Consider the following 15,097-nt stretch of genomic DNA (forward strand, 5'->3'; position numbering starts at 1 on the left):
CCCCCCATGTCTCAACTCTAGGGTGAGACAAGGAAAAATCGCACCGATAAAAGTGTGGATACACCTGTCCAGGTAAGAGAAAAAACAGTCTGCGGCTCAAAGCTAGACATGGAGATATGATTAAACAGTTTTGAGTGATGTTAAATAGTAGCTATACAAGTTTATTGTTCTTTTTGTTGTTTAATGTTTAGTTGTGGTTTGAGAAGGGGCAGATCAGATATGTCTGCTGATTTATAAATACAATCAAGTTAATCAACAACCATTTCTTGAGATCCAGTTAATCATACTGTTCTTACCAAGGATTCATATGATATAAATAGACTCATTTCACCTCCTTAAGGGTGAGAAAGGGCAATTCAACTCAGGTGGGAGACTTTTAAGTTGCCAAACATTAGGCTTGCTGAGTGTTTGACAACTTCAAAACATGGTTAGGATGCACCCCATCTCATCCCGAAGGGAGCAAATGATTCTTTTTTTCTAACCTTGTGGGCTATGTTCATCTGCAATGTTGATGTTGCAAGGTAAATGAATTATTGATGTGATATTAATGCATTGTTGACATGGCGTCATGTTACTATGGCTGTGGAATGCCCTAGTCTCAAGCCTACAGGGAGAAGGGGACAAACCTTTGAGAATACTAGTACTTGTGTATGTTGTATGATTTCCCCAGGATCAAATTATACCTGTAACAGAATCTGATTTAAAGAAACCAAACCTTACAAGTAACACACCCGAGGTCCATATAAACAGTTTCTACCTGTATAAAAAAGTCCTGCTCCTGCAAGTGCTTTGGGAGTTTGACATGAATCCTCAGGCCATTTTTTAAATGTCTTCATTCGATCTATAAATAATGCATAATAGGTGTGGCGTGGGTACTTTTCTTCTCCTATTGTGTAAAATGGATTGGAGGAGTCTCTCTGTCTTCCATCTAAATAGGAATTGGAATTGAAACCATCAACTTCCAGATCTTTTTGTATGCTCTGATATCCCTCATCTGTAGAATCTAAGGATACACCGTTAGCTGTTGCCGAGCCTGCCATAGACAAGTTATGAACCCCACTAACAATGCCATGAATGGGGCCAAACAGTGATTCAAAATCAGCTTCACGCCACTTGAATCTATCACATGTTGGAAAATGTCGATAATGAGTTATATGAACATTCTGTCCCTCTTCAATGCCAACGAGCACACCACCACAGTAGACGCATTGAACTTTCCGTTTTTCTTCATCAATACTGAAAAACCCTTCATCAATGAGTTCCCTAAAAAGAGTGTCACTGGTACCGGAGGGCCATTTTTTGTAACTCTTTCTGCGTAGCTCTGGGTCTCTTAGATGCTTGTATCTTTCTCTGGGAAGTGGGGGTGCATAATCCATTGTCAAACAGATAAGGAATTCCACCTCATCCTGGTATTTCTGTTGTCACTATCATCTGTAAAAAGAGACAAAAAATATGATAATCACATGCACACAGATGGCTAAATTGAAATGCCAAGTACTACTTGGCCAAGCAAAGACATTGTTTGAACTTACCTATGATTTATCATAATAAGGTAGAGACTGGTTTGCAGAGATTTGACTTATTACTATATCATTATTACTTAAGGTCTAAATACTTTCAGTTCCATGAGAATAATCCACATTATCTGTGCTATATAATTCATGGCATTGATTGATTTTTACGTAATTTAATTTACTGTGATAAAAGTCTGGTTTTTGTTGTAAATTATCAATGATAGGAGTGTAAATATAATGTTTTACAGGCCCTATGGTCCCCTCTACCAACCTCCAGTACTTGTCAATTCTGTTCTCAAACATGTTCAAGTGTGTGCAATTATATCTCCCTAGGAAAATGATGGCAGATTTAACTTCTTGAATCATTCTTCTTACCACATATATGTTCATTCCCGGCAATAAGTTCAAATCAGCTCTGTACACTTTCAAATAGATTTATATCCTGTTACTGGTGGGGGTCCTACAGACTAGCTCCATACTGTGTTACTGGTGGGGGTCCTACAGACTAGCTCCATACTGTGTTACCGGTGAGGGTCCTACAGACTAGCTCCATACTGTGTTACTGGTGGGGGTCCTACAGACTAGCTCCATACTGTGCTACTGGTGGGGGTCCTACAAACTAGCTCCATACTGTGTTAATGGTGGGGGTCCTACAGACTAGCTCCATACTGTGTTACTGGTGGGGGTCCTACAGTCTAGCTCCATACTGTGTTACCGGCGAGGGTCCTGCAGACTAGCTCCATACTGTTCTGGGGGTGGGGGGGGGGGGGGGGGTCCTTCAGACTAGCTCCATACTGTATTACTGGTGGGGTCCTACAGACTATAGCTCCATACTGTGTTACTGGTGGGGGTCCTACAGACTAGCTCCATACTGTGTTACTGGCGGGGGTCCTACAGACTAGCTCCATACTGTGTTACTGGCAGGGGTCCTACAGACTAGCTCCATACTGTGTTACTGTTGTGGGGTCCTACAGACTAGCTCCATACTCTGTTACTGGCGGGGGTCCTACAGACTAGCTCCATACTCTGTTACTGGCGAGGGTCCTACAGACTAGCTCCATACTCTGTTACTGGCGGGGGTCCTACAGACTAGCTCCATACTTTTCTGGGGGTGGGGGGTGGGGGGTCCTTCAGACTAGCTCCATACTGTATTACTGGTGGGGGTCCTACAGACTAGCTCCATACTGTGTTACTGGCGGGGTCCTACAGACTAGCTCCATACTAACAAAGAGAATTTTTCGTTCTGTTACAGTAAGATCTTATTATTGTATGACGTTTCTTCAAAATTCCAGGGTTGACACTTACTTATATTCTCTGCACACTTGGAATATGTATTTATGTATTCTATATGTACGGAATGCGCAAGAACCTCATCTGAAAGCAGTTTAATGCTGAATGTTAAATATGTTACAGGAGCAGAAAGATGCACAACCAGCCAAGGGTTCGAACCCAAGCCTCTCCAAACTCTAGACAAACACTCTACCACTCAAGCTACCTTCTCGCCAACGACTGAGCCAGTCCAGTTCCACAACAAATAAACCTTTTTATCACATAATGTACTGTGTTATCCAGTGAGTATACCCATGTCATGGTTTTTTGCGTATTAACCCATGTAATATGATGACCTATCAGCCCTGTGATTGGTTGTAAGTTTCAATTGTTTCAATTGTGACGTTACGCCTCGGACAAGTACATGACGTCACAGACTTACACACTGGAGTCAAAATGGAGCGTTTTTACATTTCAAGGTTGCATAAAAATTGTCGTTTTACAATACACGAATAAATGCCACAAATCTTGGTTATGTGATAAAAAGGATCTTACACTGGTTTTCATTTCATACGAAATTTATGAAACTCTTCTGGAATTTTTCATTTTAAAATTCAAAGACTTGTTTCATAAATCTCATATGTAATGGAAACTTATATAAGATCCTATATTTATCACATAACTGACCCATTTGACTATGTCATATGGCCATTTCATAAATATCGTATTACACTTGTGTAATAAAACCCAAATGTGCTGCGATTGGTCAAAAAAGTCATATCACCTGAGAATACATAATTGTACTCTTTTTTTTTAACTGTATAGTGTTTTTTTCAATCTAAGAATATTATGTGATAAATAGTATCCTACACTCGTGTCCATCTCATATTGAATTTATTAAACTCGTTCAATAATTTGATATGAAACGAGCCCCTTTTTATGACAATGACACCGACACTCTCCTAAAGCAGATCACATATAAAGCCATATACGTCCCTGCCTAAAGCTTGTGTCATATTAAATTATTGAACGATTTTAATTAATTAAAAAAAATGGAGAATAGAGTGAATTGAAAACATGTTATTACAATATCAAACAAGAAATTAACCCAAGAAATTGAATGTTGAATTTCATAAGTTCCTCTAGATCTGTATTTGATAATGAGTAAGTTTCACCAGTTAACACACACTTTCACTCAGGTCAATGTTGGTAGGTATCCCCTCAAGCACTAGCAATGATACCAATCTGTTAACACTTCTTCAATGATCCCAAGCACGGGCAAGTCGTGACACAGGTCATAGACTAAAACCGTACTTGTGTATTTACATAACTTTATATGAAACGAGAGCAAAATGTACTTTATAAGTGGAAATTTTATATGTCCCAAAACGACTTGATTAAAACCCGAAACATCTTGTGTCATGTCCCGAAATGACTTTGCTCAATTTCGTTCAGATGACATCGTTGTAATATAAGCTAGCTCGTAGCTTGTGGTGATGTATAATATTCTTTTCTTCTAATGTATGCTGTACACACGCGTATTAAAAACATGTGATTTTTAAAAGCATGGTCAGTGCCAAACAGTCAATTTGTTACATTGTTCACTTTTGACTGATTAGACTTGCAAATATATATATAGAACTAATAAAAAGATGGCTTGAATTTTGTCGGATGATGTTTCCAGTGGCTGTTGAGCCGTGACTTGAAGGTGTTCAGCTTTGGAGAGATTACTACCTCCTCTGTTAGAGAGTTCCACATATTTATCACTCTGTTGCTGTACAAATTACCATATTTGTTTAGTCTGCATGGTTTTTTTAATAGTTTCCTGGAGTGCCCCCTGGTTCGGTTGTCTTCAGCTTCCTGGAATAGTTTGCCCTTGTCAAGAATGTCCATGTTGTTTAATATTTTGTAGGTTTGAATTACCTACATGTACGTCAGCACGATGTCTTCTATATTCGAGAGTAGAGAGTCGGAGTTGTCTTAGGCGTTCTTCGTATGGTACGTTTTTAAGAGTTGGAATCCTTTTGGTAATGCTCTTCTTTGGATGTTCTCGATTGTAATTTTGTCGCGGATAAAAAATGGTGATGAAAATGTGTTGTTGAGTATTCCAGATGAGGTCTAATCAGCGTTTTATATAGAGTTAGGAACAGTACATGGCTCATGTATGCAAAAGTCCGGCCTCCCGAAACAACTTGTTACCGAAACGACTAGCATTCCACAATTTTATCTCATTGTGTGGTTTTCCTTTGGATTATAGAAAAAAATGACGTCCTTTTTTTGTTCATGATTTGTAACAGAACTTTGTGTGTTAGTAAAATTGATAATCAAATACCAAAATGCAGGATTATTACCAAGTGCGCCCTGTGCCTGGATCCTGCTTATGCATCCCACCATATATTTTGGTCATATTATAATAGAAACGAAAACCAGTAATGCATTTCGAAACATGGATTACATATGCATTCTTCCTACATGTACATATAATGCAGTCTTATCAAGTAAGAATTACAGACGATTCGCCCCAAAACCGTCACATCCTAAACAATTCGCCCCACTCCCCGTGTTTTGGCATCGCCCCAGTTTACAGGTCATTTCGCCCCAATTAAGTTTGACAAACATACCGCCCCAAAATTTCTTCGAGCCAACAGCTCTATCGTCCAAACCCTATAGTGGTGGATCCATGGGGTTTTTTGGGCTTCAGGAAACACCCCCAGGCTGAGAATTTTCACAAATTTTCTCAATTTTTCCCCACACGGAAACCCCCTTTGGAATTTCGGAAACGTCCCCGATAGGTCTCTGGATCCGCCACAGATTTTAGTCTGGCTATACCTACACTAGAAGACTATTCGATAGTCTGCGTAGAACATCATTGTTTACTCCAGAAAGTGAAAGAGGGTAGGAATAACTTGAGCGTAGTTATTTGGAAGTATTGTGTAAACAGCTCTGTCTCTCACCGGACCCGGAAGTTATATTATTTAGTTTGGCATTCGCCATCGTTTATCGTGACCAAATCGGTTCAACCGGTTAGACCAGATTTGATCGTTTATGAAATAAGGTTGGGCATTTTAATCTGATGCCGTTTTCTGATGAGCCTATGCATAAAAATATACAAGTCCCCTTGGACTTATACATTAAAATGTTACATTGATCCCAGGCGCGTAGCTAGCCCCTTTACCTACTCCAACAATGTTAGAGGTTTGACAGGCGCCGCGTAACCCCCTCTAACTGCCCATAGCTGATTTTCCCGATGCTGACTATCACATTTTCAAAGTTCGGATTAAGAAAGAGTATATCGTGTTTACATACATTTAAATGGTCAAAAGGGTCCAATAAATATTCCTTTCCATAAATCCATGATTATATGAGAAAAATTTCATGTCAAAGAAATAAATAATGAGTTTTTCCTCATTCGAAGCGAAGCAGACAGCATTTGCCATGATTTTTCCGGTTAATACAAAAATGGATTACATGTAATGTTTTACAAGCGGAATACAAACAAACTCCGTATCATTTCGTTCCGTTTGAAATTCCCCCTGATATTTTGTATTAATCCAGAAGCCATGTTTTAAATGTAGGTCAGAGATGTGCTACAACGACATGGACATGTATTTTGAGTGTTCTATTCCGTAATATACTATATATTTGTGTCTGTGACATATATATGAGATCAATATTATATAAACCGTGAGTAGACATCGTTGTCATGAACTGTTAACCACTTATGTGAGTTTTTCAAGCCGATTTTGTTCCGCCCGGATTTCGGGCGGAAACTGCATCAAAGAATTAGTGCTTCGGAAATGAGAGGTCGCAGTCGGCAAAATCATATCCGATTGAAAAAAGGCCGACCAGCGGCCTCTCATGTTATGGGAGTACCCCTTTACCATGTGTAAGCCCGACATGGGGTTGCCGAAGGCAGTCCCCCCACCCGAAGCGCGTAGCCCGAGGCAGGGGGAGGGTATGGGAGGTGGTCTTCCATGTTCATAGTATGAACGTCTCTGCTGCATTCAACCGTGACAATTATCGATTTTTACATATACCTATAATCGGAAAGAGTAAAACACTTACGATCATAACGAAGTCGATATTTAATAGGATAATTAGGAATTTTGATGGACGCAGGTATCGGTATCAATAAATACAATATTACCAAATGTACTTTTTCAGGTAATACAATGCCCATTATATAACAATGTACGTATACAATTCAGGTAAATTTGTGGTAATACATATTATAATTACAACCATTCTTCAAATGTTCGTCAATCAGCATTTCAGATTTTCTAACTTTGGGCGCATCAATTGCAATAATTGTATTGCTCATTTATAGAAACATAGTAACTTGAAGGCAAATAACAAAACAACAAGTATACAAAGAAACTGCAATAGTGAACAACATATAGACTTACACAGAAGCCAGGCCAACACTCCTCAGTTCAAGTGACTGTTTTATGTATAAGCACGAGTAGATAAAATATGTGCTCAAGCACGGACTTAGATAACCTAATCTAATTCCGTGGTTAAAGTATTTGTTTCTAGTATAGAATAGCTTACTTGTTGTGGTAGATTGTTCCATATATATACAATTTCCGAAACTGAAATAAAAACATGTGGAAAAGGTCGGGTTTTATGAAACTAATCTTAATTACAAACAATGTGTGTTTGTTCTAACATTTACAAGCAATACAAATCTGTAATTTTCACGGTTGACTGTGGCGTACAAGTGTTACCCCCTTGAAATATACTTTTATCGACGATTTCTAAATTATTGGGGATTTTAACGATTTCATTCAATGTGTCACACTTAGAAAATAATAGCTGAAGCTATTGTAGACCTTTCAAAAACTTATAAGCGAATCTTCAGGATCGGTTACCTGAGACCTAGACCTAAAACAACATGGCACGTTCGCTTTTCATTGTCAATGCAGAGACCTGTATTATACGTCTCTGGTCAATGTAACGACGATCAGATATATGACAGTTTGTATATGTGTATTGTTCATTCTCCTGTGACCAATGTGGCTTTTTGTACATATGTAAATATCCTGTTTATTATATGTTTACACTGATAAGTCGCAAGACTTAAAGTAAATAAAGAACTTGAACTTAATAATAATATATCGTCGGGAGTTGGAAGGCGTTATAATGTTGGAATGATGACACAGAGATGATTGTTGTTGTTACAATTGATTGTTTTGTATTTAGGAATTCCACAGATTGTTAAGTACAACATAACAAAGTTTTATACAGACAGTATATATATAATATCTTAGAGGAGTACACCGGTAGTCCGAGCGCTACCTCTCGAGTCGGAGACTTGACTCGGCCGAATCTATTTTCTAACAATTCGTACTTCTATTCATACCTTAGATTGGTGTCCACGTTGCTGGGTGTAGCAATTTAAGTGTAATTAATCATGAAATATTACATAAATATGTACCATTGTAAGATGTCAGATAGCTTAAAGCTCATACATCAATGATAGATATTCCTATTCAAAGTTACCTGTGCAGGTATTTAGGTCACTAGCTTTAGTTCAGCAGGAAGCCTATAAGTATAAAGGTAATACAAAAAACATGAAACAATATTGATATGGTTCAGATTTGACCAGAACGAAATATTACTGTCCCTGGGGCGTATTACAGGTAGACATCAGTTATCAGTTGAAATCAATTATTATTTCTTTGAACCAAGTGGTCTATAAAATATAATGAAACAGTTAAAACGAAAATTTATATCGTTTAAAATATTCTAAAAGTTCCGTTTGTGTTTGTCTCTATTTTGGGGNCCTGTTTAAGGATAAAAATCATTTGTCACTTAAACTTCGCTAAAATGTTGCATTTTATTTTACCAGTACAGTCAGTCAAGTTGTATTATTGGGTTGACATAAATGGTTATGTAGGCTTATTCGTTAGCATCCCCCTCTCGACCCCTTCCCATCAATTTTCAACTTTTTGTCTCACAATGACATAGAAGAAACCGTTAGTTGTCAAATCTTAAATGCTAGTGAACAGATGTCAAAACTGTAATTTGTATCATCGGAATATTATACCTTCAAAAAATTATTAAAATGAGGAACATGCAGTTATTTTACTAAAATCATGTTCATAAATGAATTTCATATAGAAACCATACGAAAGAACGACCTAAAACAATTATAGACCCTGATCATTATAGTACCGGGTCTAGATAATCTCATATAGAACGACCTAAAACAATTATAGACCCTCATCATTATAGTACCGGGTCGAAAACAATTATAGACCCTAATCATTATAGTACCGGGTCAAAAACAATTATAGACCCTGGTCATTATAGTACCGGATCTAAAACAATTATAGGCCCTGATCATTATAGTACCGGATCTAGATAATCTCATATAGAACGACCTAAAACAATTATAGGCCCTGATCATTATAGTACCGGATCTAGATAATCTCAGATAGAACGACCTAAAACAATTATAGACCCTCATCATTATAGTACCGGGTCTAGATAATCTCATATAGAACGACCTAAAACTATTATAGACCCTGATCATTATAGAGCCGGGTCTAAATTATCTCATATAGAACAACCTAAAACAATTATAGACCCTGGTCATTATAGTACCGGGTCTAAATTATCTCATATAGAACGACCTAAACAATTATAGACCCTGATCATTATAGTACAGGGTCTAGTTAATCTCATATAGAACGACCTAAAACAATTAGTCTAAATAATCTCATATAGAACGACCTAAAACAATTAGTCTAAATAATCTCATATAGAACGACCTAAAACAATTAGTCTAAATAATCTCATATAGAACGACCTAAAACAATTAGTCTAAATAATCTCATATAGAACGACCTAAAACAATTATAGACCCTGGTCATTATAGTACCGGGTCTAAATTCTCTCATATAGAACGACCTAAAACAAGTATAGAACCTGATCATTATAGTACCGGGTCTAAATTATCTCATATAGAACGACCTAAACAATTATAGACCCTGATCATTATAGTACAGGGACTAATTAATCTCATATAGAACGACCTAAAACAATTAGTCTAAATAATCTCATATAGAACGACCTAAAACAATTATAGACCCTCATCATTATAGTACCGGGTCTAGATAATCTCATATAGAACGACCTAAAACAATTATAGACCCTCATCATTATAGTACCGGGTCTAGATAATCTCATATAGAACGACCTAAAACAATTATAGACCCTCATCATTATAGTACCGGGTCTAGATAATCTCATATAGAACGACCTAAAACAATTAGTCTAAATAATCTCATATAGAACGACCTAAAACAATTATAGACCCTGGTCATTATAGTACCGGGTCTAAATTCTCTCATATAGAACGACCTAAAACAAGTATAGACCCTGATCATTATAGTTCCGGGTCTAAATAATCTCATACAGAACGACCTAAAACAAGTATAGACCCTGATCATTATAGGACCGGGTATAAATTATCTCATATAGAACGACCTAAAACAAGTATAGACCATGATCATTATAGTACCGGGTCTAAATTATCTCATATAGGACGACCTAAAATAAGTATGGACCCTGATCATTATAGTACCGGGTCTAAATTCTCTCATATAGAACGACCTAAAACAAGTATAGACCATGATCATTATAGTACCGGGTCTAAATTATCTCATATAGGACGACCTAAAATAAGTATGGACCCTGATCATTATAGTACCGGGCCTAAATTATCTCATATAGAACGACCTAAAATAGTATGGACCCTGATCATTATAGTACCGGGCCTAAATTATCTCATATAGAACGACCTAAAATAGTATGGACCCTGATCATTATAGTACCGGGGTCTAAATAATCTCATACAGAACGACCTAAAACAATTATAGACCCTGATCATTATAGTACCGGGTCTAAATTATCTCGTATAGAACGACCTAAAATAGTATGGACCCTGATCATTATAGTACCGGGTCTAAATTATCTCATATAGAACGACCTAAAATAAGTATGGACCCTGATCATTATAGTACCGGGTCTAAATAATCTCATACAGAACGACCTAAAACAATTATAGACCCTGATCATTATAGTACAGGGTCTAATTAATCTCATATAGAACGACCTAAAACAATTAGTCTAAATAATCTCATATAGAACGACCTAAAACAAGTATAGACCCTGATCACTATAGTACCGGGTCTAAATACTCTCATATGTACCGGGTCTAAATTATCTCATATAGAACGACCTAAAACAATTATAGACCCTGATCATTATAGTACTGGGTCTAAAACAAGTATAGACCCTGATCATTATAGTACCGGGTCTAAATACTCTCATATAGAACGATCTAAAACAATATAGACCCTGATCATTATAGTACCGGGTCTTAATAATCTCCTATAGAACGATCTACAAATTATAGACCCTGATCATTTTAGTGCCGGGTCTAAATAATCTCATACCAAGTTCTCAAGTTCTTTATAAGGCATTTAGCAATTTTGCTCATCAGCTAAGCATATAAAACGAGTGATTGGTCATCCCAGTGTTCATCTATCGAGTTCCCCAACGTCAGATCAACACACGTGTACACAACTCTACTGTATGTGTATAGTTATAGATCATAAACGTGTGCTTAGTATTCGTGTAGACATTTACTTCAGCTCAGTAAACTTAGTGTACTGACAAAAAAATAGAACTTAGTTCATAAGAAATTTAACTTACCACTGTGTAGTCTACAGGTCCGTATATACGTCCATATTACAATGCATTATTATTATCTTTATATGAAACATGTTAAGTAGCCTATGGTGAGGTAATAACATTTCATCATTTCCACACGATATAGGATGTACACACTTGTCAGTGAGGGTCGTCTAACAGGATTTTGTCAAGTTCACAAAGAAAATGATTTAACAAAGTAAATAAGTTTCGTATCCTTGTGTGATAAATGTGAAAATTTAAGCTTGCTACTATGTTTACTGAAGGAAATCCGCTGAAATGTGATCATTTTGGAGTAATTTTTAATCAAACACAAGGAAATTCTTATTGGACAATTTGTAAAATACTTAACCGGACATAACCCGGTGGCGGATATATTTAAGAATGGCTACCAGCCCTATGTTTTTGTAAAGAATGTTCAAGGTAGCAACGTAGTCTAGATATTACCAAACACAGAGGTCATGTACAATGCATACACACGTATGATAATGATTGAAAGGATTGAGAAAATAACACCAGGTAAGCCAGGATTTCATTAACACCAGGTAAGCCAGGATTGCAATAACACCAGGTAAGCCAGGATTTCAATAACACCAGGTAAGCCAGGATTGCAATAACACCAGGTAAGCCAGGATTTCAATAACACCAGGTAAGCCAGGATTTCAATAAGTATTGACATCCACAAGATTAAACATTGCAACATTCAGAACCACTCAATTAATTAAACAAACAACGAATTTTCCCAAAATATCAATCTAGGAGACATAGAACTAAAGTTTCCAATAGTTTCATCGCTGAAAAATAAGACGACCCATCGTGTCAGTACATGTACCAAGCCTATTACAGTTTGTATTCGCGGTTGTTAAGGCAAGATTGAGAAATCCAAAGACTGGAATAACTGCACGTCTTACTTTATTAATGTAGGCAATTTTCATTTATTATTATTGACTTTTCAATAGTTTGAGCACACTTACCTTATTTCTTTAAGAACCAAGTGAATATCTCTGTTACTGTGAGAACTCCGTATTTAGGCAATCACCGTATTATCAACTGAAAGCACTGTGTATGTTTGTATGCACTCTACCTTTACAACTGTACGAAGCCTGTTAGCTGACATGCTTCACATTTTTGTGTCGTTTTATAATATAATGAATCATTTCGTTTTTCGCCCGAAGGCCTTTGTGAGCTTATGCCGTGGTGCGGCATCTGTCACCGTCCGACATCAACTTGTTACTTAAAACAACTTCTTCTTCATAATCATGAGGCATCAGGTGATTATATTAGGTTAGTAGCATGCTGGAGTGAGAGGCTATCAAATCAAAATTAATAACCTTCACCCGCATTCAAGGTCACAGAAGTAAAATGAGTTGAAAACTTGTAAACAAAATCTTCTAAGTAATTAACAAGAGGCCCAATGGGCCTGAATCTCTCACCTGGTATTTATCTCACGCTTAAAAGTGGACTAAAATACAGCTACAGGCAGATTATCAGTTTTTGATTCATAAGAACCTATTAAAAGATTTAAACATATGACGCCTGTGACCTTGAATGTTGAACAAGGACATTAAGTTGAACAGAGTTTGTAGTCTTCCAACCCAGCATGCTTCTGGCATAATATCATTATCCTGGACCTTTTTGTTATATAGAACAAGTAATTTCAAGTTTTAAACATATATTGACCACTGTGACCTTGAAAATGGGTGAAGGTCATTCATTTGAACATAGTCCTTCATCCAAGCATGTTACTGGCCAAATATCATCACCCTTGGCCTTTTGCTTTAGAGAAAAAATCTTTTAAAGTTTTTTAACATATTTATCCCCTGTGACCTTGAATATATTTCAAGGTCATTCATTTGAACAAATTTGGTAGCCCTTCATCCCAGCATGTTACTGGCCATATAATATTATTCTAGGCCTCTTGGTTATTCAGAAGAAGCTGTTTAAAGATTTTAAACATATTTGACCCATGTGACCTTGAATATAAGTAAAGGTCATTCATTTGAACAACCTTGGTAGCTCTTCACCCCAGTATGTTACTGGCCAAATATCATTTTCCTAGGCCTTTTGGTTATTCAGAAGAAGTTGTTTAAAGTTTTTAACATATTTGACCTCGTGACCTTGACTTTAGTCAAGGTCATTTAATTGAACAAACTAAGTAGCCCTTTATTCCAGCATGTTACTGGCCAAACATCATTATCTTAGACTTCTTGATTATTCAGAAGAAGTCGTTTAAAGGTTTTTAACATATTTGACCCCTGTGACCTTGAATATGAGTCAAGGTCATTCGTTAGAACAACTTGGTAGCCCTTTCCGAATCGCGAAAAGTCGATGTTTTGTTGATTTTCTTTTTGGGGTAGGGGTAAGTAATCGTAGATTGGGTTAAAATAAAAGGCAAAAACATATGGTTAATGCATTTATTATTAAGTAATAAGATATCTATATGGAATAAGGTCAAAATGGTATGCATTTAAAGTCATATGCATCAGTAAAATACGAATTAGAACGTCATGCTTGGAGATTTCATTGTCACATTTTCAACCATTCGGTGTTCAAAATATACATATTTGAGCTATTCATTGTTTCTATATGCATTATTTTTTTATATATTGTACATTATATCTAGTTAGACCAACAAATACCAAAATACTTTATTTTTAAATATGTACAATACTTCACAGATATTTGCCGTGTATATTTTTTGAAGTTTTCACAATTTGTTTAGGGGGTAGGGGTAATGAAAATCCTGATGGGATACCAATTAACAGGTAAACTGTTTGTATTATACATTGGTTACAAATAACAATATTGTCCTATCTGAAATATGAAGTTTTATATGGATTATAAGTCTCAAAAACATTTATTTTGAGGTTTAGTAAATTTACTATTGGAGTTCCGATAACGTCCAATTTTAGACTGATTGTTGTTCATTATATTAAAAAATGACAAATCTCCGCAACTCCGATTTTTGCCGATATTTTTTCTATGTTATTCTACATGTATTCCCAAACAAAAAAACACCAAATTAAATTCTGTTGCAATTAGTTTGATGTTGACCTTATATTTCATGTAAAATGACTAGTCAAATAAAGTTATCATATGCTTCTTGGTTATGCAGAAGAAGTTGTTTAAAGGTTTTAATCATATATGACCTCTGTGACCTTGAATATAAGTCAATGTCATTCATTTGAACACACTTGGTAGCCCTTCATCACAGCATGCTACTGGCCAAATATCATTGTCCTAGGCCTGTCGGTTATTGAGAAGAAGTTATTTAAAGTAAAAAGTCGACGCCGGCCGGACGCCGGACGCCGCACCATGCCATAAGCTCAATTGGCCATTTGGGCCATGTGAGCTAAAACAAGAGGCCCAATGGGCCTGAATCGCTCACCTGGTATTAATTTCACACTTCTTATCTTAAAAGTGGACTAAAATACAACTACAGGCAGAATATTGGTGTTTGATTAATAAGAACCTATTAAAATATTTAAACATATGACACCCGTGACCTTGAATGTCGAACAAGGAAAATTAGTTTGAACAGAATTTATAGTCTTCCAACCAAGCATGCTTCTAGCAAAATATCATTCCCCTGG

General features: G+C 36.6%; 1 protein-coding gene across 7 annotated transcripts in view; it reads right to left on the bottom strand.

Moving 5' to 3' along the window:
- Positions 1-12,577, bottom strand: part of LOC110447446 (baculoviral IAP repeat-containing protein 7-like) — a 17,011-nt gene extending 4,434 nt beyond the window's left edge. Inside the window, exons 1-2 of one of the 7 annotated variants that reach the window (XM_021493171.1) lie at positions 12,479-12,577; positions 758-1,431 (exon numbers count right to left, since the gene is read on the bottom strand). In XM_021493171.1, the coding sequence (XP_021348846.1) occupies positions 758-1,376 (619 nt within the window). In that variant the 5' untranslated portion in view covers positions 1,377-1,431; positions 12,479-12,577. Of the gene's footprint in view, positions 1-757; positions 1,432-5,404; positions 5,533-5,616; positions 5,792-6,089; positions 6,112-7,189; positions 7,212-8,285; positions 8,305-11,507; positions 11,607-12,478 lie in introns of those variants that run through there. The other 6 variants (XM_021493164.1, XM_021493180.1, XM_021493189.1 and 3 more) reach the window with 6 other exon arrangements.
- Positions 12,578-15,097: the final 2,520 nt, after the last annotated feature.

This window comes from Mizuhopecten yessoensis, unplaced genomic scaffold, assembly GCF_002113885.1.
Source record: "Mizuhopecten yessoensis strain PY_sf001 unplaced genomic scaffold, ASM211388v2 scaffold383, whole genome shotgun sequence".
Lineage (NCBI taxonomy): Eukaryota > Metazoa > Mollusca > Bivalvia > Pectinida > Pectinidae > Mizuhopecten > Mizuhopecten yessoensis.